This window comes from Lithobates pipiens, unplaced genomic scaffold, assembly GCF_037356315.1.
Source record: "Lithobates pipiens isolate NorthernLeopardFrog02 unplaced genomic scaffold, aLitPip1_a1.2 Scaffold_8, whole genome shotgun sequence".
In the NCBI taxonomy this organism is placed as follows: Eukaryota; Metazoa; Chordata; class Amphibia; order Anura; family Ranidae; genus Lithobates; species Lithobates pipiens.
Window position 1 is genome coordinate 491,265,667 of NW_027507903.1, and position 27,889 is coordinate 491,293,555.

The 27,889-nt window shown below is 44.5% G+C and overlaps 2 protein-coding genes across 4 annotated transcripts in view; one reads left to right on the top strand and one right to left on the bottom strand.

Moving 5' to 3' along the window:
- Positions 1 to 5,733, bottom strand: part of FGFR1OP2 (FGFR1 oncogene partner 2) — a 30,706-nt gene extending 24,973 nt beyond the window's left edge. The window contains exon 1 of one of the 2 annotated variants that reach the window (XM_077469083.1): positions 5,585 to 5,733. The gene's annotated coding sequence lies outside the window, so the exon portion shown is untranslated. The remainder of the gene's footprint in view (positions 1 to 5,584) is intronic. The other variant, XM_077469084.1, reaches the window with a different exon arrangement.
- A 76-nt stretch (positions 5,734 to 5,809) lies between these two features.
- The window catches only part of INTS13 (integrator complex subunit 13), a 78,223-nt gene continuing 56,143 nt past the window's right edge, over positions 5,810 to 27,889 (top strand). For both annotated transcript variants that reach the window (XM_077469081.1, XM_077469082.1), the window contains exons 1-5: positions 5,810 to 6,408; positions 11,069 to 11,298; positions 16,395 to 16,469; positions 17,109 to 17,311; positions 19,359 to 19,439. In XM_077469081.1, coding sequence (XP_077325207.1) covers positions 11,074 to 11,298; positions 16,395 to 16,469; positions 17,109 to 17,311; positions 19,359 to 19,439 — 584 coding nt within the window. In that variant the 5' untranslated portion in view covers positions 5,810 to 6,408; positions 11,069 to 11,073. The remainder of the gene's footprint in view (positions 6,409 to 11,068; positions 11,299 to 16,394; positions 16,470 to 17,108; positions 17,312 to 19,358; positions 19,440 to 27,889) is intronic.

Here is a 27,889-nt window from a genome sequence, read left to right on the forward strand (position 1 = left end):
GACAGAAGACAGGGCCACCGCCTGTAAAAGAGCTCTAAGAAGGCGCGGTGGCCCGGCAGAAGAACTGAAGAGGGGGACAAGACCCCCGAAGTTGGAAGAAGAGGCTGCGGCGACGAAGAAGAATGCCGGGCTCCTCCGCTAGTAAAAGAGCTACAAGAAGATAGCGGAGGAGTCCGTCGAGAAGACCCCCGAAGATGGAAGAGCCCCGGAGCTGTGCAATAAATTATTTTATCTTGTGTGTTGTGTTTTTTTTTGTACTTTATTTTACAGGTGAATGGGTAGGGGTACATTGTACCCCATAATCATTCACATAGGGTGGGGGGCCGGTATCCGGGGGCCCCCTTATTAAAGGGGGTTCCCGGATTCCGATAAGCCCCCCCGCCCGCAGACCCCGAAACCAACGGCCAGGGTTGTCGGGAAGAGGCCCTTGTCCTCATCAACATGGGGACAAGGTGCTTTGGGTGGGGGGGGGCCGCGCGGCCCCCCCTTCCCCAACGCACCCCCCATGTTGAGGGCACGCGGCCTGGTACGGCTCAGGAGGGGGCGCTCGCTCGCCCCTCCTTTCCTGGCCGGCCGGGTAGCGTGCTCGGACAAGGGTCTGTTGTGGACTTTGGGGGGACCCCCACGTCGGTTTTTTCGGTGTTGGGGTTCCCCTTTAAGTCCATACCAGGCGGCGGGGCCAGCGACGTCTCCTTTGCGGGCCCCGCCTACCTGGAGACGCGCTCGAAATGAGCGGACTTTCCTCCGCGTGTGTGGGCGAGTCCGTTCATTTCAAAAGTAGGGCGGATAGTACGGCGGACTTAGTACGCCTTATTAGTCCGCTGAAAAAGTGCCGTGTGTGGGCAAGTAGCCCGTTCGGAAAGTCCGACGGACAGTCTGGCGGGAAGTCCGCCAGACTAAGTACGTCGGACAGACGGCTACGTGTGTACGCGGCTTTAGGAAGAGATGGAGAACCATATTCTGAATGGCCCCAGGTATCCCATATTTTATGAAATAGATCCAACTTGTCTGTTAAGGTTGTGGTAAGGTTGTCCAAATCTCAAACCATAGTTATAGCATCTAGGAGTTGGCTAAGAGATGGAGAAGTGGAAAGCCAATGCGTAAAGATGACCCGTCTAGCTAGTGCTAAGATATGATTGGTCAACGTCTTTTATTGTTTAGAAATGCCAAAAAACAGGAACCCCAGAAGGTAGTGGATGAGGTTGGCGGTAAAAGAGGCATCAAGGATCTTTTTGTTTCCAATGTTTATATTGAGAATTTCAAAGAATGAATGTACAGACAATGTAGTACAATAAATTATCATGGTTACAAAGACACAAGGCTTTGACAAATATAATGTATCAAGGATATTTTCAAGCATGGACTTAACATAAAGCCAAAAAGGCTGGAGGGTTAGAACATGTCCATAGTAAGTGAAATAGAGAACCTTTGTCTCGACCACATCTCCAACAGGAATTCGGTAGGGTAGGGTCGGCAGTATGGAGCACCTCAGGTGTCCTGTACCAGTACATCATAACTTTGCATGCGTTCTCCCTATATACCGTACCACGCATCTGGAGGATTTAAAAGCAGACTCCCTTATTCTCTCCTAAGATTTCACGGGGATAGAGCGTTGAAGAATTTGGGCCAACTTATGCATATACAGGTGAATGTTTTTAGTAACCGGGAGCACCTCATGTAATAGTTTGTAGATGGAGGATAGAAGGGATAGTTGGTGCAGGTCTTGGATGCAGCTGTGTTCGAATTTATAACTTCTGTTCTAAGAAGGCTTTACTGTACAATGCAAGGATTTGGTTAAGAGGCTTTTGGAGTCTCTTCTCACCATAACCTGGTTATACTGTCTCAATGGGTCCTGAGCCCTACTCCATAAAAGTCATGGTTTCTATTCACTGCACTGATAATGGCCACAAAGTCTCAAACAGATGTATCCAGTTTGGAATATATGATTCTATAATATACTATATTTGTACTGCGATTCTGGATGTGCATCTGGCTAATGGGACATAAAAGGAAAGATTTGTATGGCTCTGTCCAATTTCTGGAATGATCCTCTTATTTTAGGGATATGTAATGAAGGAGATATATGAACACCTTACGCATTTTACAGGATGACGTGATTTGGGTTAGTGAAGGAAAGTCTCTTTGAGGGACCAGTCGCATTAAGAGGAGAAAGCCTGCAGAAGTGAGGAATAAAGCCCTGTACACACAGGTCTGTCAGAACACAACAGCTCAGTGGGGGAGATTGCTGGACTAACCTTGCATGGTTAGTACAGTGGCTCCGACCGGAGCTGTCAGCTGTTGCTTAAGGCAAGTATATCATCTCTGAGGTAAAATGGGCAATTAACCCATTCCTTCCCCAGAGTTCAGCTCCATAGTTACCTTCCTTCTATTCTTTCAGAAAACCCAACTTTTAAAGCATTTTCCCTCAGCAGGCAGACAACTGAATCCATCTCTCTGGAGGTTTCCTGAGACACCCTTTTTTATAAGCTGGGTATATCCGGTAAATGATTTGAGGAGAGAGGAACATTTCGTCTTTGACACAGACACATGATAAATGTTTCACCCAATGGACAGTGTGGATATTTTAGAAAAAAAAAACAGCCTTTAAAATGCCCTTTATGTTAGCCTATCTATCCATGCACACCTAGGCATTTACAAACGTATTAGAAGAGAAGCGTTTACAGGCTGAATGGTGTTTGACAGACTGAACCTCAGCACACAGGCAGCTGGCACTCCTGTTAGCCTTGGATGTGAACATTCTACGAGTGCCAACTGCTATTCCAGAGCATTCCAGGGACAGCCAAGTATAAACCATTTTTATAAAAGAAGACAGACTTGCTTCAAAGAACTTACAAAGTTCTGAAAACTGTATAGACACAAGTGTACAAACTGTTGAGTCAGTGAGCTGTCATGGCTTCCATATGATAACGAACACATGGACGCATATGTTAGGGGGGATATGTGATCTCTGACCTCAACATGTCAGCACAGAGAAGCAGGCATGCCTAAAATTTTACTCACACTTGTGTCAGTCAGGCAGTATCCCTGAAACATACAAGAAATTGTATATAAGGTTCTATCTGAAGTATGGATGCCACCCTTATTGAATATACCAGATCCCTTACATAAAAACAACCAAGGATTTTGTTTTGTTTTTAATACTGACATATCACACACAGATTGGAATTGATGGACTTGTGTCTTTTTACAACCTCTCCTACTATGCAATACCTCCTTATTACTGTCTGATATACATAGATGTTGTTGAAACTTTATAATTACATTATATAATGGTCCAATAGTAGAATGCATTGGATGGTTGTAGGCTGAGGTGTGGCATGCCACTTTGAGATAAAACTGGAGAGTACAAAACCTGGTGCAGCTCTGCACAGAAACCAACAGCTTCCAGGTTTTTTTTTTGTCAAATCTTAAAGTGATTGTTAAAGTATCTTTTTTTTTTTTTTTCTATAAAAAATAATAAACATGTTATACTTACCTGCTCTGTTGCAGTGGATTTGCACAGAGCAGCCCAGATCCTCCTCTTCTGTGCTCCTAGTCCCTCCCTCCTGTTCATTGCACCAGCAGCAAGCAGCTTGCTATGGGGGCACCCAAGTTGAGTCACAGCTCCCTGTGTCCATTCAGACACAGAGCCCCGACGCGGCTTTGCCTCTTCTTTGCCCTGATTGGCTAGCCAACTTTGATTGACAGCAGTGGGAGCCAATGGCGCCGCTACTGTGTCTCAGCCAATCGGGAAGGAGAATCTGGATGGCTGAGACACTTGTGGACATTGTTGGACAGAGAGGCACTTCAGGTAAGTGTTAGGGAGGCTGCTGCACAAAGGAGGATTTTTATCTTAATGTATAGAATGCATTATGATAAAAAAAAAAAAAAAAAAAAAAAAAAACCTTCTGCCTTTACAAATCACTTTAAAGTGTTTGTAAAGGTCCAAATCCTTTTATTGTAAATAGTAAAGATGTTATACTTTCCTGCTCTGTGCAGTTGGTTTTGCACAATGCAGACCAGATCCTTCTCTTCTAGATTGTAAGTTCTAACAAGCAGGGCCCTCTGATTCCTCCTGTACTGAACTGTATTTTCACTGTACTGTAAGCCTTAACGTTATAAATCTCTCCGCAAACTGTTGGCGTTATATAAATCCTGTATATTATTATTAATAAACATTTTTATTTACAAGCTTTGAATGGAGTGTGGAAGTGTTAGAACCCCCCCCCCCCCCCCATATCATCATGATTTTTTTGCTTTCTGTGTTTCCATTGGTCAGAATCTCCCTCCCTATTTTTTCTGGTGACCGCTGACATTGGGATAGAAAGCGAGGCAAAATCCAAAATTATACAGTTGTCACCAGAACAAAAAGTGAGGACAAATCTTCCAATGGGGACAACTTCCTCTTACTTTATAGAGACTTCCACTCACTTCCTGTTGCATCTTTGTAACAGGGAGTCAGGAGAACAACAAGAGCAACAAGGAATCTGACAGGATCTTTGACTTCCGCACTTCGTCCAAAACAAACAATTTGGTCTTTAGGTATACTTTGACTGTACAAAAAGAACATAAAAATATATATTTTTTTTTTTGTCCCGAGTGGTTCAGAGCGGTTGTGATCAGATTGGCACCCACGCCGCGCAGGGTTTGGTCAGTCCAATCCTAAAGTCCCGTACACATTATCAGATTTTCTACTGAATTTGTCTTCAAATTTACCACAACCATTGCATACAGATAGAAACTCCTAAGGTTTGACCTCATATTATATGGTTTTGGTAAATCTGAAGGAAAAAAATCAGCAGAAAATCTGATGGTGTGTATGGGGCCTTAAAGAGGAGTTTCCATTAAAAATAAATAAATAAATGTCAGCAGCTACAAATACTGCAGCTACTGACTTTTAATAACCGGACACTTACATGTCCCAGGGTCAAGCGATACGGGGGAATGAAGCCCCGTTCGTCCCCCCCCTCCTCTCAGTGGCGCCAGCATTGCAACTGTGGGCACCCGGCTGCGCATGCGTGAGCGGCGCCGTGATTGGCCACGCAGTCATCTGGGACCTGTCATGTGTCCCAGATGACTGACAGGAGGTTGGGGGCGGAGCTGAGCCCTTCCTGTGCCGAGGGGAAGTGATGTCACCAGCCCAGGCACTGAAGGAGGCAGACTATGAGGGACCCTCTAGCAACAGGCATTTAGAGGCGAGTTCATTTTATTTATTTTTTCAAAAAAAAATAATTTTTTTTAGGAATTTTAATTTTTTTGTGTGTGAAACACCACTTTAAGACCATATAAAAATATATATAGCCATATATGTTTTATGTGTATAAAAATGTAATGAAAATAATTGAAAGAGAGACAATCCTAAATCACGCACAGCCAGATATCTGTTGCTATTGCCCACTGTGCCCCACCACATCCAATCACCATCTGCAGTCTGTGTCCTATCTTGGCATACTTGGACCTTCCACAGGGCAAACAAGGCTGGACCTGTAAATGGGGAGGGGGAGGTGTCTGGGATTGGGTTGTTACTGACTTGAAATAAGAGGCTGTCAGAGCTGATCATATCCCCCTGCCTCCCTCTCATTACCGATTTCCGATGATCTCCGGTCACATTCGGCTCCTCAGAAGCTCTGTCACCTCTCTTCACTTCCCAACACCAAACACGACCGTCACCGGTCAGCGCCGCATTCCATGACGTACACTCAGCGCGACCAATCTCCGCGCATGCGCACTGAAAAAAATGAAATTAATTCCAAACCAGACTGTAAATCTTAGTCTCACTGCAGAACAATCTGCCTGTTTTGCGCGGCGGCTTCGCGCTTCTACTATGTTTGGTCCTTGCCGCACGCCGTACACCAGTCTAAGAACGCGACAGTAGAGCTGCGCATGCGCGGGTATTCATAAATATATTTTTTTATTAAATTATATCTGAGAGTTTATTATTCGGTTTATATAGTTCTATTGCCTTATCTATATGATTTGTCAATATTCTTCGTAAGTAGTAGTAGTAGTAGTAGTAGTAGTAGTAGTGTGGGCGCGCATGCGCAGTCTTAGGCTAGTGAGGTACAGACGCGACCAAACAGGATGTAAATTGGATCGTGCCGTGAAAGACAAAAAATATATAATATTTCGTATTTATACGGTATAATTGCCGTCTGTGGTTTGGAATATTTCGTTGCTATGGTAATTTGTAACCATTTCGTTAAGTTGGTGTGACTCTGGGCGTGCTTTGCCCAGCGAGCCCTGGGATGTACGGCGAGTGTGCGGGGCCAAGAAGGGGGAGAGCGCGAAGCCGCCATCAATGGGGGACCGGCCGGTGCCTGAGCCTGTGATCACCTGACCTGGGAGCAGTATGGGCTGTGTGCAAGGGTGACCCCATCATCGTGTGCTCTGTGACACCCCTCTGATCAGGTGAGAGCTCCATGTACTACAGTGCAAGGGACTGCTGACTTAATCTCTGCAACATTGTTGTTGTTCCATGTGGAATCTATGGCAGCCCACATCCAGCACAGGAATGCATGGAATAGGGAGATGAAGGGGAATCCTGGAGGCTGCCTATGATGACTAATCCGAAAATGTTTACTGCCATGTTCATCCTCTGGCTAGTGTTACTAAACCCACAACAGAAAAATCAGTCTGCATCTGCAGTAAAGCATGCTTGTTATAATCACTTTGGAACCTAAGGGGTTAATCCTTTACATTGTGTAAAAAGGCTGTTTGATCCTGTCTTCTCTGAGCCTCCCCTTCTTCCACAGTCCCCAATCCATATGCTGATTAGGGATATATTCGCACATCCCACGTGAAGAGCCCGCCAGGAAGTTGGCACTGCGCTAATTACAGGCAGTGAGACTTTGTCCCGATGCGTGGCTGCAGAGATTGGGAAATGTCTCACTGCCTGTGATCAGCACAGTGCCGACTTCCTGGCGGGCTCTGCATGTGGGCTGTGCGAACACGCCGGAGCTCATCCCTAAGGCTGGATTCACACCTATGCATTTTTTGTGATTTTTGCATTTTGGAGATTTGCACTAGAGTCCATTTACCATGATTTCCTAAGGAACACGTTCTGTAGTGCAAAAAGCACTAAAATTGCATAGGTGTGAATCCAGTCTAATACTGATATAACAGCGCTTCGGGGGCAAGCTGCACATGCTCAGTTTGTTGTGTGTTGCTATAGAGTTTTTTTTTTTTTTTTTTTTTAATCCTGCATCCTCGTGGGACAATCAAGGGAGAATGAAAACTCCTCCTACAAGCTTTATCCAGACACTGATAGAAGTCACAAGACTGCTCTAACTGCTGATGAGAAAAGGCATTTAGCAGTTTATTTTTAATAAAACCATTGCATTTTTATGTTCTGTGGGAGACCAGATATAGTGATTGCAGGATCCTGGGTTTAGTAACACTTTAAAGCTACACAAACTGCAGATGCTGACTTTTAATAACTGACATTTAAAGTGGTTGTAAACCCTTACAAACCACTTTGACCTACAGGTAAGCCTAGATTAAGGCTTACCTGTAGGTCCAAGCAATATCTTTTAAACCTATATGGTTTAGGAGATATTTGCCCGAAAACGGGCACCGCTGTCTACGGCGCATGCGCCGTAGACAGCGGCGCGCAGGCGTACTGAGCGTGGCATTTCCAAGAATGGCGCGTGTCGACTCCCGTGCGCATGCGCGGGAGTGACGTCATCGCGGCTTCGCCGAATGACAGCGGCAGAGCTGCGAGACGCCACCAGCAAGATGGATACGGCAGACAACAGGGGACAGCGGCAACTTCGCTGGCTCCTGTGTCAGGTAAGTGACACATAATGGGCTACTATGCGATGCATAGTAGTCCATTATGCTTTGCCTTTGCAGGGAATAAAAGAGGAAGTAAACCCATCAGGGTTTATTTCCTTTTTAATAATAGGAAACTTACCTGTCCTGGAGTCCAGCGATGTTGGCATCACAGCTGATGTCGCTGCCGTTTGCCGGTAAGGGAACCACGATTCTAGCTAAAATGAGAATCACAATTTTTTTGCTTAGAAGATAGATCACGATTCTCACGGCGTAATATCATCTTTTCACATAAAAAAAAAAAAAAAGTATGCTAACTTTACTGTTTCTCTTTTTTTTTTTTTTTTTATTCATTGAAGTGTATTTTTTTCCCCCAAAAAAATGCGTTTGAAAGACCGCTGGGCAAATAAAGTGTGACATAAAATATTGCAGCCATTGACATTTTATTCCCTAGGGTCTCTGCTAAAATATATATAATGTTTGGGGGTTCCAAGTAATTTTCTAGCAAAAAAATATTGATTTTTAACTTTAAGAAAGAAGTGTCAGAAAAAGATTTAGACTTTAAAGTGGTTGTATAGTCTCTTTTTGAACATTTACGTACAGGTAGGCTTACCTGTAGGTAAAATATAAATTTTATAAGGCTTACCTGTAGGTAAAATTAATATCTCCTAAACCTGTATGGTTTAGGCGATATTTACTTTTCATGCAGCTGCTGACATCATGCGGCGCATGCACTGTTAAGGCCCGGCAGAACTGCCAGACCTTGCCAGGAAAAAGACCCCCACGTGCATGCGCAGGACTGACGTGTCGCTGTTTCGGCCACACACAGCGCCGGAGCCGCAATACCCGGAGGATACGCAGAGGCAACATGTCGGCTCCCTCGGCGTAGATCAGATAAGATACCGGGGCCTAGTTCTAAGGTGAGTATTTCAGAATGAGCTAGTATGCACTGCATACTAGCTAATTATGCCTGTGCCTTGCAGGTTTTTTGTTTTAAAAAAATAAATAAAATAAGTGCGAGTTTACTACCGCTTTAAGTGGTTAAACTTCCTGCATTTACATATTGTTAAAAACTTGGCACAATAAGGTTATCCCTTTTGATCTAAGAAGGAAGAGTTAGTTGCAATGTTTCATGTTAAAAACTTGGCAGACTGCTGGGATGTTTTCTTTTGACAGCTGAGTGAGCAGTCTCTTCACTTGTTACATGAAAGAATCGGCAAACTCTGCAAAAGAGATCGTTAGGGGGTTGAATCGCAATCACAATTATTTAATGGTTAATTGTGCAGCTCTAGAACCCAATATTGAAGCATTACAGCTTCATGCTGGGTCCCTACTGTGCATGCACAAGGCACCGCTGCGCTCTCCTACTGGCCCATTGTCCAGGGAATGAGGAGGGAGTGGAGCTGCTGATGTAATGCGCCGTGGCCCGGTCTTCCGGAAGTGGGGACAGAGTGCCTTTCAAAGACAGGTATCCGCAGAAGTTCCACTTTTGGGTGGAATTCCACGTTAAGTTACTGGCTCTACACATGTATGTAGATCAGGAAAACCTCAGATCTTACATTCTCCAGGTCACTGACTCGTAATATGAAAACCAGAGGTTCAGCATGATAGGCAGAGCTCTTCCAGAGAGGTTGGCAAGGGCATTCTCTGTCACTGGTATACAATACACACCCTTTAAAAGGAGAGGCACTATACTGACATTTCTGATGGCAGCACTAGTAAGGTGAGTATATGTTGGGCCTTTACACTTTGGCCTGCCTGGAGAAGGGTACAGTGTCTCTTTAAATGATAAAGCCATAACTTTTCTTTTTAGTTTTTATTATAGTGTGGAAGGATTAGAACTCTTGTTCTCAGATTATTATTTTCTATCTGAACACTGAGAAGATTCACCCCTCTGTTTATCCTGGTTAGGAATCAGTTCTGACATGTTCGGACACAAGTCCAAACCTGCCTGAGCTATCCCGTCAGGATGCTGTCAAAGCAAAACAATCAGTCATTGGCAGCAGATGCATGCCCCACTTCACAGATGCACATATACAAGAAGCATATATACATGCTACTGCGGGGCAGGGGAACGCCTCCACCATCTATGATTGGCTGTCCGCATTAACGGCTTCCTGCCGGGATAGCTCAGGTGGGTTTGGGCTTGTGTCCAAACACAGCTGAGCTCATCCCTGTTCCTGGTGACCATTGATGATCATCGACCATTGTGTCCTTGAGACAGAAAGAGAGGAAATCCAAAATCTTACAGTTGTCATCAGAACAGGAATAGAGGGAAGATATTTCAATCAAGACACCTATTCTGGTTACAACTGTCTGAAAAGGGATAGATTAACTCTAACTTGCTGTTTGCTATCTGCGTCATACAGGAGTCTGTATCCACTTAGAGAATCAGAGGCCTTCCTGAGGTTGTGTGGAGATACAGGTGTCATGAAACTTTTAGGGCACACCGGAGCCATAGGATGATAAAAGATGGAGTCCTAGGGGTCAGGGGGTGACACAGAATGTCCAGAGTGCTCTGAGGTCACATGGTGACACAGAATGCTGAGGATGCTTTGGAGTCCCAAGGGTCAGCGGGTGACACAGTATGCCCAGATTGCTTTGAGGTCACAGGGTGACACAGAATTTTCATATTTCTCTGGAGTCCTAGTGGTCAGGGGTGACACAGGGTGCTCTGAGGTCACGGGGTGACACCGAATGCTCAAAGTGCTGTGCAGTCCCAGGGGTCATGGGGTGATACAGGATGCTCAATAGTGCCCTGAGGTCATAGGGGTCATGGGTTGACACAGAATGCTCAGATGCTCTGGAGTCCCAGGGGTAATGGGGTAACACAGGATGTTCAGCGTGCTCTGGGGTCCTAGGGTGGCAGAATACTTTGGTGTGCCCTTGTGTCATAGGGATCAGGGGTGACACAGGATGCTGCGGAGTCACTAGAGACACAGGAATGCACCAAGGTCAAGGGAGACTCTGGGGTCACTTGGAGCCACTGGAGAGCGGATACAGCAGCAGGAGACTCCGCTAAGGCATAGCGTGGCATTGCTCATTCATTTTAAAGATGGGCACCAATCAGGACCCTCCAGCTGAAAGTTCTACCAACTGCGTGCCAGAGAGAAGACCAGGCACAGCAAAAAGGAGAGGTGAATGTAACACTCTGCCCGGGTTACTTTTAACCATTCCCTAATCTTGCAGGAGGGAGAAAAAAAGTTTTGCTGTTGATCTACTTTAAATTAGTATGACATTTTTATATTGAAATGGGGACGGTAATTAGAGTTGCTATTTTTTTTCTGTTACTTTGTAGACAAGATGAAGCTTTTTTCAGAGTCCCACAAGACGGTGTTTGTGGTCGATCACTGCCCGTACATGGCAGAATCCTGCAGACAGCATGTCGAGTTTGATATGTTGACCAAAAACCGAACGCAGGGAATCATCCCTCTGGCGCCAATCTCAAAATCTCTGTGGACGTGTGCTGTGGAAGCATCTGTGGAATATTGTCGAATAATGTATGATATCTTCCCCTTCAAGAAACTGGTAAGAGCACAATTGTCTCTCTTATTCAATACGTGTCTTTTGTGCCTAATGTCCATTTTTCTTCTGTTGTTGATCAGTATAAGTCCATTTCCAACATCTTAAATGTTACATGTTGGTCTCTTGATTGGACTGATTGTGTTCTGAATCGTACAAGAATTCTTCCACCCTGGCTGTTTCAAAGTAAACCTGTTCTATGCCTATTCAGGGCAAAGCAATAGGTTTACTTAAGGTAGATGCAAAAACAATCGTGTATAAAGTCATAATGAAAGGGTCTGTTCACAAAACAATATCAAAATCCTCAAATCAATTTTGTAACTCTATTTTGCTGTGGTCAAGTAGACGCTATAGCTCCTCTTTCTCCTGCTGTCTGTCAAGCTGGGTAGGGGGCATGTCAGCCTGTAATCTCACAAACAGAGTACGCATGAGGCACAGGAATACAGATAAAGGTCGTAGCTAGGGGCCCAGCCTGAAGCATATCATTACTGGAACACTGAGCCACGTTGTTGCTTTGCAGTTTAAGGCAGTACCAATCAGGTGAACTATCTCCTGATTGGTCGTGGTGCCAGAGGCCACTAGCCCAAGAGGAGATTGGCGATAGATACCAGCAGAGCTGAGTGATACACCTACATAAGCTTTTATTCAAGTGCTACAGAAAGGTTAAGGGGAATACTATAGAGCAGGGGTGTTAAACTCCATTTCATCACGGGCCACATCTGCATTATGGTTGCCCTCAAAGGGCTGGATGTAGCTGTAAGACTATAAATGTACAGTGCATCCGGAAAGTATTCAAAGTACTTCACTTTTCCACATTTTGTTATGCTACAGCCTTATTCCAAATTGGATTAAATTCATTATTTTCCTAAGAATTCTACAAACTATACCCCATGATGACAATGTGAAAGAAGTTTGTTTCAAGTCTTTACAAATTTATTAAAAATAAAAAAACAAAATCACATGTACACAAGTATTCGCAGCCTTTATTCAATACTCTGTTGAAGCACCTTTGGCACCAATTACAGACTCAAGTCTTTTTTAGTATGATTCTACAAGCTTAGCACACCTATTTTTGGCCATTTTATCCCATTATTTTTGGCAGGACCTCTCAAGCTCCATCAGGTTGGATGGGGAGCTTCGGTGCACAGCCATTTTCAGATCTCTCCAGAGATGTTCAATCGGGTTCAAGTCTGGGCAATTTAAGGACATTCACAAAGTTGTCACGTAACCACTCCTTTGTTATCTTGGCTTAGGGTTGTTGTCCTGTTGGAAGATGATTTTTTTTGCCCCAGTCTGAGGTCCAGGACACTTTAGAGCAGGTTTTCATCAAGGATGTCTCTGTACATTGCTGTATTCATCTTTACCTCGATCCTGACTAGTCTCCCAGTTCCTGCAACTGAGAAACCTTGCCACAGCATGATGCTACCACCACCATGCTTTACTGTAGGGATGGTATTGGCCAGGTGATGAGCTGTGCCTGGTTTCCTCCAGACATGACACTTGCTATTCATGCCAAAGAATTCAATCTTTGCTTTATCAGACCAGAGAATTTTGTTTTTCATGGTCTGAGAGTCCTTCAGATACAAGATACATGCAGGCTGTCATGTGCCTTTTCCTGAGAAGGGGTTTCCATCTGGCCACTCTACCATACAGGTCTGATTTGTGGAGTGTCGCAGAGATGGTTGTTCTTCTGGAAGGTTCTCCTCTCCACAGAGAAACACTTGAACTCTGCTGAGACCACTGTGTTCTTGGTTAACTCCCTGGCTAAGGCCCTTCTCCCCCAATTTGCTCATTTTGGCCAGAAGGCCTGCTCTAGGAAGAGTCCTGGTGGTTCCAAACTTCTTCAATTCACAGGTGATGGAGGCCACTGTGCTCATTGAAGCCTTCATGGTCCAGACATTTTTCTGTACCCTTCCCCAGATCTGTTGCTCGATACAATCCTGTCTCGGAGGTCGATAATTCCTTGGACTTCCATGGCCTGGTTTGTACTCTGACATGCACTGTTAACTGTAGGACCTTATATAGACAAGTGTGTGCCTTTCCAAATCATGTCCAACTAAATTTATCACAGGTGGACTGTAATCAAGTTGTAGAAACAACCCAAGGATGATCAGTGTAAACAGGATGAACTGCTTTCACGTTGTCATTATGGGTAATTGTAGAATTTTGAGGAAAATCATTTTTGGAATAAGGCCGTAGCATAACAAAATATGGAAAAAGTCAAGCGCCGTGATTACTTTCCAGATGCACTGTATATGAAATGCCATCACATTTTTAATACTGTTCAGCCAGTCTTGTGATTGAGATCCTGCCATCAGACTGTACAACCTCATCCTGCAACTCTGTCAGATTTTCTCTGCAGTTCAGCAATACAGCCTGGTTCAAGACCCACATCCAGCCTTTGGAACAATGAAAATGCACTCAAATGGTGATCTAATCACTCTATGTCATCCTATTGAGTGTTAAGCCCCATACACACTATCAGTTTTTCTGCTGAGTTTTTCCTTCAGATTTACCAAAACCATATAATATGAGGTCAAACCTTAGGAGTTTCAATTTGTATGCAATCAGGCAGGCCTTTGCACTACATGGTTTTGGTAAATCTGAAGGAAAAACTCAGCAGAAAATCTGATAGTGTGTATGGGGCTTTTGGTTCACCATACACGTATAATCGGACCATACAATCTCTTTACAATCAGCTTTAGATCTACCACAACTAAAAATGTAAAATGAGGACCTTTAGCATGGTGTACGGTAAATAAAAAGACGCCTCTCTCCTGACCAGGCAGGGTGGCACAAGATTGTGGAACAGCTTCAGCCTACATGTCTCTGCCAATAAACCACGCCCCATGATGCATTTTGCCCCGCCCACCATGACCCTATGAATATCCCCCATGAACAGGGCCAAACGCATCAGTGGGCATTGTTTCTTGGTAGAGACATGTGGGCTGAAGCCTTTCCATAATTGTGTGTCACCCTGGCTGGTCCGGAGAGCGGTGTTGTTTCATTTACTGTACACACTACTCTGGATGAACACTCCTGGAATCCTTTCATTCCTGTGAAGCATGGGAGCAGAGTCCCTGGCTACTATTGGCACTCTAAGTTTTTATATTAAATTGAGGACCTAACTAATCTATCCAATTCATTTCTAGCCAGTCGGACAGGCCCTTAAGATTGTACAAACAGATTGTAATGCATGTGGTGAGCTTTAGATGTATGGCACTGTGTAATAATGTAGAGCCTGGTTTACAGTTCTGCCCTCCCACCCCCTCCCAGTGCCGATATGTAGGAATCTGATATCAAGACAGATCTATGCAGTTTTAACAGCTGTATATAAAAAGGCAAATCATGGTATTTAAAGCTGAACTCCAGGTCCTTAAATAAAAACACCATTCACTCTAGTCACAGGTTCTTTAAAGTATATGCAAACCCTAAGGGCTCTTTCACACGTGTGGACTATTCAGATCCAGCTGTCAATTTTTCAGGTGGACCTGAACGGAGGCTCCATTCACCTCTATGAAACGATGGATGTCAGCAGTGACATGTCCGCTGACATCCGATCCGCTAAATACAGACAGATGGAAACCCTATTTTTCTATCCGTCGATCGGATGAAAAGGACAGGCGGTCTGTTTTCAAAAAGCGTTTCGTTTGCGCAGTTTTTGCCACGATTTTTACCTGCGATTTTTTTTTTTCCACAGGTCAAAAGGTCACCATTGAAAAAAGCAGAAAAACGCATGTAATCTGCCCAAAAAGAAGTGCTTTTGTACTTTTTTGAGCTTCAGACTACAAAACGCTCAGATGTGAACAGGGGCCATTTAAATTAATGGGATTCTGCTTGTTGGGCGTTTTTTCTGGCATTTTTCAAGCGTTTTACGATCTGAAAATGCTCAGGTGTGAATGCAGCCTAAAGCAAAAAATAAAATAAAAATGATCTGCATCTGATTATGCATTTTATCTGTCACAGGTTCTTTTGGTATGAATTTTACTTTAAAATCCTGGCAGTTACAGGGCACCAGCCTGATGCGTGTGCTCCCCCAATGCCCTCTATGGCATTACAGAAATACCACAGAGGATTATGGAACCTTCAGGTCTCCTTAGCTAGGTACACATGTACCAAAAATCAGCTGATTCAGCAACTTTCATGTACAAGTTTACCGCTGTCTGTTCAATAGAAGCAGGTTTAACATTGGGCTGAATCAATCAGCACTCACAGCCAGTGGCTGCAAGTACTGATCAGTGTATTCTGGGTGGGGCGGGGGGGAATCTCCCTATCAGATTACAGTAGCGATTATTGTGTTGATCTGTCAGTTTTTTTTACCAACGCGTATACCCAGCTTTAGTGTGCAGCATGATGACACGCTGCCCCGTTGATGCAGGTTTATAGTGGTCACAATAAAAATTAAAAAGGGGTCATAGGATATTATACTATTAGCAAATTGTTTACTATTTAGTTTGATGCTGTATTTAAAGCTGAAGTTTATTCTACTCATACTTTGCCTTCCTTGGTTCATCCCACCTTCTGTCGTCAATGTGATGTAACTTTTCAATAAAACCCTTTTTTTTTTTTTTTTTTTTTTTTTTATTATACATTTTATTTTAGATCCAATGATTTAATCACTGGGCCTCTTCTCTTTATGTGACATAGGCAGATCATGGTTGGTAGTTGGACCTGCACATAGTTCTTTAAAAAAAATAAAAACAGACCTCCCTACTTAACAAACATATATGACACTGGGCCTCTATAATTAAAAAAACTGAAATCTAATGAATGAAAGGGGCGAGCTGGAGACAGTCAGGTTGGGGAAGAAAGGGCTAGACAATGCTGCACATCTTCCAGATAGAGCCTGCAACATTTCCTATCTGACTTGTTGCAGCTTGTAATGCAGATTGTCAGAAGCTCACAGCGTGTAGTGAAATCAGTGTAAACTATTTCAGTACAGGAGCCTGTACAGCTGTGTGAGACTGAAGGGATGGCTGGGGTTCAGCTTTAAAAATTGAATAATTTTTTTATAACATTCTAGTTTTTTTATTTATTTATTTTTTTCAACCATGTCTTAGAATTTCCTAACCTTGAAATGCAATTTTATTCTGTGTCTGTAGGTGAATTTTATAGTCAGTGATTCTTGTTCCCGGATATTGAATAGTTGGTCTCAAGAGGACCAAAACTTGCAGGAGGTAAGGAGAGATATTGACATATACAAATCTACAAACTTTGCACCCCTGTGAATCATTTTATTAATGAACGTAATTTTACAGTTTTCCTGCTATTTATATGGACTGTTAGAAGTCCTTTTATCCGATAAATCGCTTCCACTTGTTTCGCCCTGCAGCATGGCTTATGCCGTGTACTCACAGTCTGACTTTCCGGCATAAAAAGTCAGACAGAATCATTTCATCTTATATTCCGATCATGTGTGGGCCTCATCTGCCTTTTTTTTTTTTTTTTTTAATTCTGATGGTCCTAGAAATATAACGTGTTTTAAATCTTTCCTACGGAATCAATTCCTATCAGGAAAACCGTTCTTCTGTATGCTATTCCGACTTACCAAAAATGATGCAAGGGCAGCGATTGGCTGCTAGCTATTGAACTTCCTTTTTCTAGTCCCGTCGTACGTCATCGCGTTTGAAACAAACGGACTTTGGTGTGATTGTGTGTAGGCAAGTCCGTTCGGTCGGAACTCCGTCAGAAAGACTGTTTATCCTGATGGAAAAAACGATTGTGTGTACGCGGCATTATTGTCATTATACCTTCCGTATTTGGTTCCTTAATTCAAACCCTTTTTAAAAATATCTCCTCTTTTTATTTTCTTCTAGTTAATGGCAGCCTTGGCCTCGATTGGCCCTCCAAATCCACGGGCAGACCCAGAGTGTTGCAGCATCCTCCATGGGCTGGTGGCAGCGGTGGAGTCCCTGTGTAAGATCACTGATTATCAGCATGAGTCCAGGACGGTGCTAATGGAGAACGCAGACCGTGTAGCTAACAGGGGCCGCATCATCTGTCTTACCAATGCCAAGAGGTACAAACCCTTAGAAATGAATCTTTTGTCAGAGTTGTATTTAGCATCCAGTGGGTACTGGATATCTGTCTTTCACACCTGATATTTAATAGCATTTGACATTCATTATATCTAAACCTAAGCACAAAAATGTAAAATATTGCATCTAAGCAGTTCTTAGATGTGGTGGCTGCATTCATTTTCTCTTTCATTTTTTGCAAGTACAGATAAAAAAAACTTGTTCCTGACAGAAATCCAGTTTCTTTGTAACTTCCTGTACACTGCACAGACTGAATGCCATCGGCCTTCCGAACTATCTTCCAGAAACTATAAAACATCACTCTGAGGTGTTTTTAGTTCAAATCAGGAGTGCAACCTAGGACGACAACACTGCTTCTCCATACATAGAGTACATTAAGTGAACATTGACACCCTAGGACAGGAAGATTAAAAAAAGGAAGAAAAAAAAAAAAACGGTCACCAATTCTAAACACCGGTTAGGTGTAATATAATATTACATTATTGTTTTGGGGTTTACATATGCTTTAAAAAAAAACAAAAAAGTAACAAGCTTTTTTGGCCATATTTCTCATGTGGGTCACAGGAATGCACAACAGTGGGTCGCCTGCCCACATGTTACCAAACCATGATGTCATTGGTTGCTAAGGACAGGTCAGGCAGCCCCCACAGCTTCCTGGGTTGCTGACAGGAGTGCAGATGGCAGCAGGGAGTAAGTGAGAGCTGGGAAGGAGATCTGGGCTGTGCTCTCTTTCTCCCTCCTCTCTGTATACAGGAGTTAACATGGGATCACTCTCTCATCAGACTGTACAGGGCTTGATTACCTCCCACACTGCTGCTGTCCCCGCAGCAAAAATTGCAGGTGGAGGGAGGTAATTGAACCCTGTAATGTTGGAGTGTGTTTTGTATTATCTGTGGTATACAGACATGTGGGAAAAGAGCTGGGGGGGGGGGGGGCACCACAGCCCACACCTCCCCTGGCTCTCTCTCCTGTTTGCTGCTGTCAATATTCCACAATATTTCACAATAAGTGATGAGAGAGATTTTGTGATAAGAGGGAGATTTGGAGAAGGGAGGAGGAACAGAAATTGTGCTATGAGGGTAGATTTGGCAGAAGGGATTTACAACCTACAGACTAACTCTGCCTTACAAACTACATTCTAGGGTGCACAGTGTGGTAAAACCTGCAAAATCACGCGTTTTCCCGCACCGCATAAACATGCCTTTTGCTGATGGGAGCGGGTGTCATTAATTCTTAATGGCACCCCCCATGCATCTAGCAAATATGTGTAGGTTGGCAGCTGCTCTAACACATGGTACCGCAGTACCATGTGTTTTGGGGTACCACGATTTAAAGTGTTTGTTATCCCCCAAAAAATAGACTCTGCTCCTTTAAATCAGATTAAACAGCACAGTGCTTGTGCTGTGTAGTCCTCCTAAGCTGTAAAAAAAAAAAAAAACACGTCCACTTCCTGTATGCCCCTCTCTAAACTGACCATGATAACCAGGGCTACTCAGCCCTGATCACCGTCGTCAAAGAACGTCCCTCTGTCATACAATGCCCTGTTCTGCTCTCCTCTCACCCCCCTGCCTGTCAGTGACCTCTCTGTCTCCGCTCCGCCCGTCAGCCCATGTCTGCTTATGCGCAGAATGATGTGTACATGCACAAGGTCTCATGCTGAAACCCAGAAATAATGCCTCCTCAGATGTGACCTAGACATCGACACCCCAGGAAGCAGTGGCTGACTGGGCACATAATCCTCTGAAAGATCGCCCATTTTAAAATGTGGAAAAAATGAAATTTCATGTTTTTAAATAATTTTTTCTCTATTTGTGTAGGGGTGGGGGGTGGGGGGGGGGGTGCAGGCAGGAGAGAGGAAGGGCTATTTGCGGAAGGTACGCTTTAAGCTGGTACCTCTATTCTTACAGCACATTAATAATTTGCATTATCCTATCAAATCTGTCTTCTAGTTCGTCATTGGTGTTAGTCATTCAAGCCATATTCTCATTTGCCCATCTTTTATCTTTTCTTTCTGTTTTGTCTTACCAGTGATAGCCACGTTCAGATGTTGGAGGACTGTGTCAGTGAGACAATACATGAACACAACAAGCTGGCTGCTGGCTCTGATCAGTATGTACACAAAATGTGGCTAAGCCAATTTTAGTTTTAAAAACAAATGACTTTTGAACCCTGATAAGTAATGTTTTGCCTGTTGGTCTCCTCTGGGGTCACACCTCACATTTGCATGGGCTGTAGATTATTGTTCATCTCCACTAAGGAAGACTTTATTTATTGAGCTATGAGTCTTGTCATCTCTTCATGATTTCCCTTTAGGTTATAGGAATATCTTCCTCTCTTTGGTACCTTCCCATTTTTGGACACGTGCAACCTTATTTGAAAGGATGCTTTAGGAAAAAAGTTTCTCCATTGGTGTGAGGGGGGGTCACCCCATCTGTAGATAAATTCACAGAAATAAAGTAGAAGAACAAATCAAGGACTAATGTTCTATAGGGTGGGGGCATCTTTTGCCCATTTTATGTGCTCTGAAGTCTCCCCCTAGATACACTCCAGAGATATGGTAGCATACAGCATCCTATTTATCCTATGAATTTTGGCTTCTGAGGAAGCAGGTCCTTGAAAAAGTATTCATACCCCTTGACATTTTTCACATTTTGTCATGTTACAACCAAAAACATAAATGTATTTTGTGATTTTTTTTTTTTTTTTTTTTGTGATGGACCAACACAAAGTGGTAAATACTTGTGAAGTGGAAGGAAAATTATTAATGGTTTTTACATTTATTTTTATTTTTTTGCAAATTAATATCTGAAAAGTGTGGCGTGCATTTGTATTCAGCCCCCTTTACTCTGATACCCCTAACTAAAGTCTAGTGGAACCAATTTCCTTCAGAAGTCACCTAATTAGTATATAGTCCACCTGTGTACAATGTAATCTCAGTATGAATACAGCTGTTCTGTGAAGCCTTTCGCGGTTTGTTAGAGGATCTTAGTTAACAAACCGCATCATAAAGGCCAAGGAACATACTAGACAGGTCAGGGGTAAAGTTGTGGAAAAGTTTAAAGCAGGGTTAAGTTATAAAAAAAAATAGGTTATAAAGAAATATCCCAAGCTTTGAACATCTCACAGAGCACTATTCAATACATAATCCGAAACTGGAAAGATTATGGCACAACTGCAAACCTACCAAGACATGGCTGTCCACCTAAACAAAGGCAAGGAGAGTATTAATCGAAGAAGCAGCCAAGATGCCCATGGTAACTCTGGAGGAGCTGCAGAGATCCACAGCTCAGATGGGAGAATCTGTCCACAGGACAACTATTAGTCATGCACTCCACAAATCTGGCCTTTATGGAAGAGTGTCAAGAAGAAAGCCATAAGAAGTTTTGCTAGAGGAAAAAAAAAAGTGCTATGTGCTAATCAATATAATGAATGAACTGCTGCTACCACTAATCCAGTGCACTCTATCACTTTAAATTGAAAACAGATTAATTAAACAGTGGTGCACTTTTCTCATGCTCTAATAGAACAAAAACAAATATATAGAAGTGCAATGAAAAATAAAAACTTTCAAAGATCAAATAGCTGGAAACAATAACCTCAGGTTTGTTAAACGGTCCACCACTTTGTGCAAAAATTACATAGAATAAAAATGTGAACAAAATATATATTAAAAGTGCAGTAACAAACTGTCCACAGTGGAGTCAGTAGGCGGTTTGCATCAGTTGGCTCATTACGAAGTGGAGGAGCCACAGGAAAGCCTCGTCTGGTGTAGAACAGGCACCGGATAGGGTCCTCTGTGGTACCGTTGGGTTATAAGCAGGTGTGAAGTTTTCTCTCAATGCATTTCACAGCTTGGAGCTTCATCAGGAGAGCAGATTGCTTTTTATTTGAACAACACTTTGGAAAGGAGCCATCTCCCTTACATAGGGAAACCACATGCAGAGGAGGACATGAGGGGATGAATATTGAACAAACCCTCTTGAATACCCAAACCACGATTATTGACCTTTAAGGTGAAAACATTAGGGTGAGCATGCACTGCAGGTGAAAGAAGGTGGCTGGAAGTAAAATTGGAACAGCCACTTCTACAAGCATTTGGAAGTGTGGACTGTTTTTCTTGAAGCTCTTATCGCGGTGGATTTATGGACAGATTATTATTATTGCACTTTTTAGAGTCAAATATGTTTTTATTAGGTTTAACAAAATAAAATAACTTAAATAATGACCAAATGTTCATTACAGAAGACAGTACAATGTAAGTCACATATCCAGTGCACTTTAGGATATAATCCTGGGTGAAATACTAAAATATAGCTATTTTTCAGGCTCAAGAGGTTAAAACCTCTCTACGTATTGTAGAGAGACTTATTAGAGTTGGGGAGTAAAACATCTGGGTGTGGGGTGAGGAAACATAGAAGTGGGGAGAAAGAGAAAGCAAGAGGAGAGAAAGGGAAAGAGGAAAGAAATAAGGGGGAGGGGGGAGGGTCAGGCGTAGTGTAGCGTTAAAGAGGGTCAGAAGGGAATTCAGCAAACCTTGGTGCAACAAACCTGTGTGGTGGGATCAGGGGGTGTTTTTGGGTTGACAATGGGGTGCCAGCATAGCTTTCAGGGAGTCCGAGGTAGAGTAATTCATCTAGATGAGCCATAGGACCCTACATTTTTCAAAGGTGTCATTGTCTAGGGCTAGCATCTTTTACATATGCATGATGTCATTGACCATTTAGACCCCTAAGGACAAAGGAGGGGTGGTGGTTGTTTTTTCAGAATAGGGGAATAAGCTGTCTGGTGGCTGACAAGAAAAAGTGCAGCAAGGTGCATTTTGGGAGGCTATGGAGCCTGGAAGCATGGATAATAAAGCCATCCCTGTCAGTGGCTGATCATATAAGTTGCTGTATATGGCAAAAACTTGCGACCAGAGAATTTGTATACCCTTACAGCTCCACCAAATGTGTAAATAGCTTTCCTCTGCTGAGCCACATCTCCAACATGAGGAAGGTACCAATGGAAATATTTTATGTAGAGATTGAGGGTCTCTGTACCATCTGGAGAGGAGTTTAACGTTTTCTTTTTCCTCAGTATAGCAGCATATAGAGGATTTGTGTGTTAAGTGGAATGACTTTTGCCAGTCGATTAAAAAAAGTAACCTTCCCAGGTCCATGGACCATCTCTTGGTGTAAGGGGGGGGGGGGGGGGGGTTAATCGTGTAGTAGTGAGTGTTGTAGTTTGTAGATAGTAGAGAGCAAGTGTCTGGGTGTTTCTGAGAGAGAGCATAGCTAGCTGTTCATATCCAGTAGGGGATCAAAACAAATCTGAGCAGAAGGAGGATATACGAAGGGCCGTGAGCCAGTTGCCCTGGTTTCTCGGTACAACAGGGGTACTTGAGGTGAGATTCACAAATTAACCCGCTACAGGCCTACCATATTGGATCCCATTCCCTGAGGTAGCGCAGGGTGACCAAACAATGATGTGCAGGGCTAGGGGTCCTTTTTTTTTTTTTTTTTGTACCATAAATGTAAGGCAGCGGTTGTTAAAGGGGAGGAGGAGGAAAGTAAATGTAACTTCTGCCCGTAGCCCCAAAGTAGGGCCCGAAGGTCGAGGGTGGAAAGGTCTTGTTCTATCATGGTGGATGCTTTGGGGAATGGCCGAGGGAACAATTCCTGGATCCTAAACAACAGTGCCACCCTGTGGTATAGTTCGAAGTCTGGGAGGCCCACCCTACCTTGAATTTTGGGGTACGTAAGCAGTGTGTGGCGGATGCGGTACAGGCCTTGGTGCCAGATGAAACGTATGAATATAGAGTGCAAGGAGCTGAAAAAGCATTTAGTGACGGTAATAGGTACCGTCTGGAATAAATAAAGTAGCATAGGGAGGGTGTCCATTTTGAGTGTATTGATGCAACCAAACCAGGGCAGTGGGGATAAGTTCCAGGTATCTAGTTCCTTTCTAAGCTGGGTCAGTAAAGGGAGATAAGGCTATAAAGGTCCGACAGGTTGGAGGGAATCATTATTCCTAAATAAGAGATTCCTCTGGAGCCCCATTGGAATGGGAAATTAGCCGTACTCTGGTGAGAGTAGTGGGGGGTAAAGAAATATTAAAGGCTTCCTTCTTAGACATGTTTAATTTGAAGATGCTAAATTTCCTGAACCTGTGGAATTCATGCATCAATGAGGGTAGGTATGTGTGTGGTTACTGGATGTAGACCAGGAGATCATCCGCATAAAGCAAAAGTTTGTGGTTGGAGGAGGGTGTCTGAATCCCCACTATAGATATGTTTTTGTCTGTGGCCCTAGCCAGGTGTTCTATTACTAGGACAAAGAGTATGGGAGATAGGGGCCATCCCTTGTGGGTAACATTAGAGATATGAAATGGTGGGGATAAGGAACCATTAAACATAACAGACGCAGAGGGTCGAGAGTATAGTGACATAACCTTGGATACAAAGGTGGGACCAAGGCCTATCTGTTCCATGGAGAGGCGTAAGAACTGCCAATTTACCCGTTCAAACGATTTTTCTGCATCAAAAGATAGGAGGCATGTTTTTTTAGTTGTGTCTCTGAATGTAGGAAATTAGGTGAATGGTTTTAGTGTTGTCCCTGGCCTCTCGACCAGGGACAAACCCCTCCTGGTCTTTATGAATGACTGAGAGCAGAAGGGGTGAGAAACGATCCGGTATAAAAGAGATGTTAGCAGATAAAAGGTCTCTCGATGGTAGATGGGAATCGTCTAACACCGCTGAGAGCAACAGGGCGAGGGGCTGGGAAAACGACTTGTAGAACTTGTAGATTTCAGCCCTTTATAGCGTTTAGGAATTCCTCTACCGTTAGAGGGTTGTCTAGGTCAGCTGACTCTTTGGCATCTATCTGTGGTAGAGTCGTCTCTGATATGTAATCCTTCATGCTGGAAAGATGTGGGTCCCCTGTGTGGGTTTCTTTAGTCCGTATGGGCAGGTTATATAGCTGAGAGTAGTAGTGTCGAAAGGTGTCAGAAATACCCTGAGTGGTCGGTGCTGATGTGTTGGATGGATCGGCGTGGCGGGCAGAGGTGGAAGACCCACGCAAGGTGTTTCCCACATTGGCTTAAGTGTAATGCCGGTTACGTCCCTTGTCCCTAGCTATGAGGGAGTGGGAATCTAATATACAGGGTAATTTCTGACGGGCATTAGAGAGGTGAACATAGATAATGGGGTCTGGGTCCTGTTTATGTGCGAGTTTGAGTGTAGTTATAGTGGATAGTGGGGTTATGTCAGCGGATCTGGTCTTTAGGTGGCAGCCGTGTTGTATGAATGTCCCCCAGGGTACGCATTTTAAGGCTTCCCATTTAATGAAGGGGGCTGGTGTCGTCAGACTGGTGGTACTGGATAAAGTCACGGATCATCTGTTCAGTCGTTGCTACGCATGGAGTATCCTTCAAAAGTTGTCGTTCAGGTGTCATGAAAATGTTTTACGGGAATTAGGGGGGTGGGCTAGGCTTAAGTGTGCGGGGGCATAGTCAGACCACAATATGTTGCCAAGGGATACCTTAAGTGGGATATCCAACAAGTAGGGGTGCACCGAATGGGTTTTTTGGTGCCGAAACCGATACCGAAACAGCACCGATACCGAAACATATTTAAAAAATTTTTTTTTTATACAGGAGATGGTCAGAGACTGGGGACGTGGTACAAGAGATGGTCAGAGACTGGGGACGTGGTACAAGAGATGGTCAGAGACTGGGGACGTGGTACAAGAGATGGTCCGAGACTGGGGACGTGGTACAAGAGATGGTCCGAGACTGGGGACGTGGTACAAGAGATGGTCCGAGACTGGGGACGTGGTACAAGAGATGGTCCGAGACTGGGGACGTGGTACAAGAGATGGTCCGAGACTGGGGACGTGGTACAAGAGATGGTTCGAGACTGGGGACGTGGTACAAGAGATGGTCAGAGACTGGGGACGTGGTACAAGAGATGGTCAGAGACTGGGGACGTGGTACAAGAGATGGTCAGAGACTGGGGACGTGGTACAAGAGATGGTCAGAGACTGGGGACGTGGTACAAGAGATGGTCAGAGACTGGGGACGTGGTACAAGAGATGGTCAGAGACTGGGGACGTGGTACAAGAGATGGTCAGAGACTGGGTACGTGGTACAAGAGATGGTCAGAGACTGGGGACGTGGTACAAGAGATGGTCAGAGACTGGGGACGTGGTACAAGAGATGGTCAGAGACTGGGGACGTGGTACAAGAGATGGTCAGAGACTGGGGACGTGGAACAGGAGTTGGTCAGAGACAAAGGACGTGGTACAGGAGGTGTCCCCCCATTGCAGGCCAGTGTGCCTGTGCCCCATTGCAGGCCAGTGTGCCTGTGCCCCATTGCAGGCCAGTGTGCCTGTGCCCCATTGCAGGCCAGTGTGCCATTTTGCAGCCAGTGTGCCATTTTGCAGCCAGCCTGTGCAGGGAAGAGAGCCACCTCCGCCGGCTGTTTGAGCACAGCGCCGGGAACATCACAGCTTTCATTTCAATAGCTGTGTGTTCCCGGCCGCGCACCGTCACACAAGCCCCTCCCCCTTGTCCGTACACTTTGATAGCCAGATCATCCGTCCAATCCTGCGGGTGATCTGTCTATCAAAGTGCCCGGACAAGGGGGAGGGGCTGTGTGTGACGGCGCGCAGCCGGGAACACACAGCTATTGAAATGAAAGCTATGATGTTCCCGGCGCTGTGATCAAACAGGCGGCGGAGGCGGCTCTCCTGCGCTACACACCCCCATGATGGGTGGCACCAGGGGCGGGGGGCGGAGCCCCGTCCCCCACCCAGGCCATGCCCAGCCCCATTTTCGGCTCCATTATCGGCCGTTTTTCTCTTTTGGCAAATTGCCGAAAAGGCCATTTTCAGGCGATATGTTTCGGCGGCCGAAATTGCGGTGCATCCCTACCAACAAGGTTTGTGAGACTAGGAAATAGTTGATACAACTAAGAGTTGTGGGCTACGGAGTAATAGCTGTAGTGTCTCTCAAATGGGTTCTTCCCTCGCCAGACATCTACCAGTTGAGCAAAATGCAAGAGTCATTTTATGTGTATGAGAGTGGAGTGGGGGATGGAGGACTTGCCAGAGGAAGTATCCATGACGGGGGAAAGGGTCACGTTGAGGTCTCCACCTAAAATTAAACGGGGGCCGCCAAAGGAGAGTCATTTGCTCAGAACCATAGACAGGAAGCTCCCCTGGTCTTGGTTTGATCCATACACGTTAGCCACTGTGAAAATAGAGTAGTTCTAATTTAATTTGAGAAAAATAAAAACGACCTAGGGCAGTGATAGCGAACCTTGGCACCCCAGATGTTTTGGAACTACATTTCCCATGATGCTCAACTATACTGCAGAGTGCATTAGCATCATGGGAAATGTAGTTCCAAAACATCTGGAGTGCCAAGGTTCGCCATCACTGACCTAGGGGATCAACAAAAATAACAGGAGCCAGTGCAGAGTCAGTCATCTGGTAAGCAGATCTGGGGCCCTTCTTCTTGCTGAACTTCTGCGACTGTGGGATGAATGGGAGACCTGGGGTGGTAGGGGTGAGGGGCCAGTCCGGTAAGGAGACCTGGGGAAGTTCCAGGGTGCTCGGGAACTGTGGCAGGTCCCCCAAAGTGTGGAAGAGGGCTGTCTTGCCTTCATGATGGACTCGCAGTTGGAATGGACACCTCCATTGATATTTAATGTGTTTCTCTTGGAGGAGGGATGTGAGTGGCTTGAGAGAGTGTCTCATTGCCAGTGTTTGGTGCGAGAGGTCTGGGAGCAGCATGACTGGAATATCATTCAGCCAGAGGGAGTCTTGCGTGCTGGCGACCCACATAATTTCCTCCTTACACTTTGCAGGGTCCACTTCTACAAAGTTATCACGGACAAAGGAAGAATCGGGGTTCCTGGGGCCCGAGGTCCTGCGAACTCTGTCCAATTCAATGTGGGCATCTTTAGGCTGCTGGAGTAGCTGATTACAGATGGCGGTGACTGCCCCTGCTAGGTCTTTGTGTTACACTGTTTCAGGGATGGCACGTATTCTGATATTGTACAGTCGGTTACGGTTCTCGATATCGTCTTGGTGGTACATGAGCTGCTGCAGTAAAACAGTGTGAGAGGTTAGGGTCTCCTTGTGGGTCTACAATGTGTTGCAAATGCCATCAGTGGTGTTCTCTGTCTTCCATACAGACCCCGAGGTCTTTAAGTTCAGTTATCTCCTGCCTGTATGTCTTTTCTATGCGGGGGGACATAATGTTCAAAGTCAGATTTTGTGGGTAGGGATTGCATGTATGTGTGCAGGGATCGCATCTGCTATTCCATGTCCCAGCCATCACCGAAGTATAGTGAAGCCTGTGCGAGTCTGTGGGGGCTGTGTTTGGGGGGGGTTCAAGGTCTGCAAGGGAGGCTGAACGGACTCGCAATTTAGAGAGAATGTGGGTGATGATAGAGGTGATGGATCCCCATGGAAGCCGGCAGAACCGGGAGCTGCCACCATGTGCTAGGCCATGCCCATTATTAGCTTTTTAATATATATTTTTTCACATTTTTTATTCTATATAATTTTGCACAA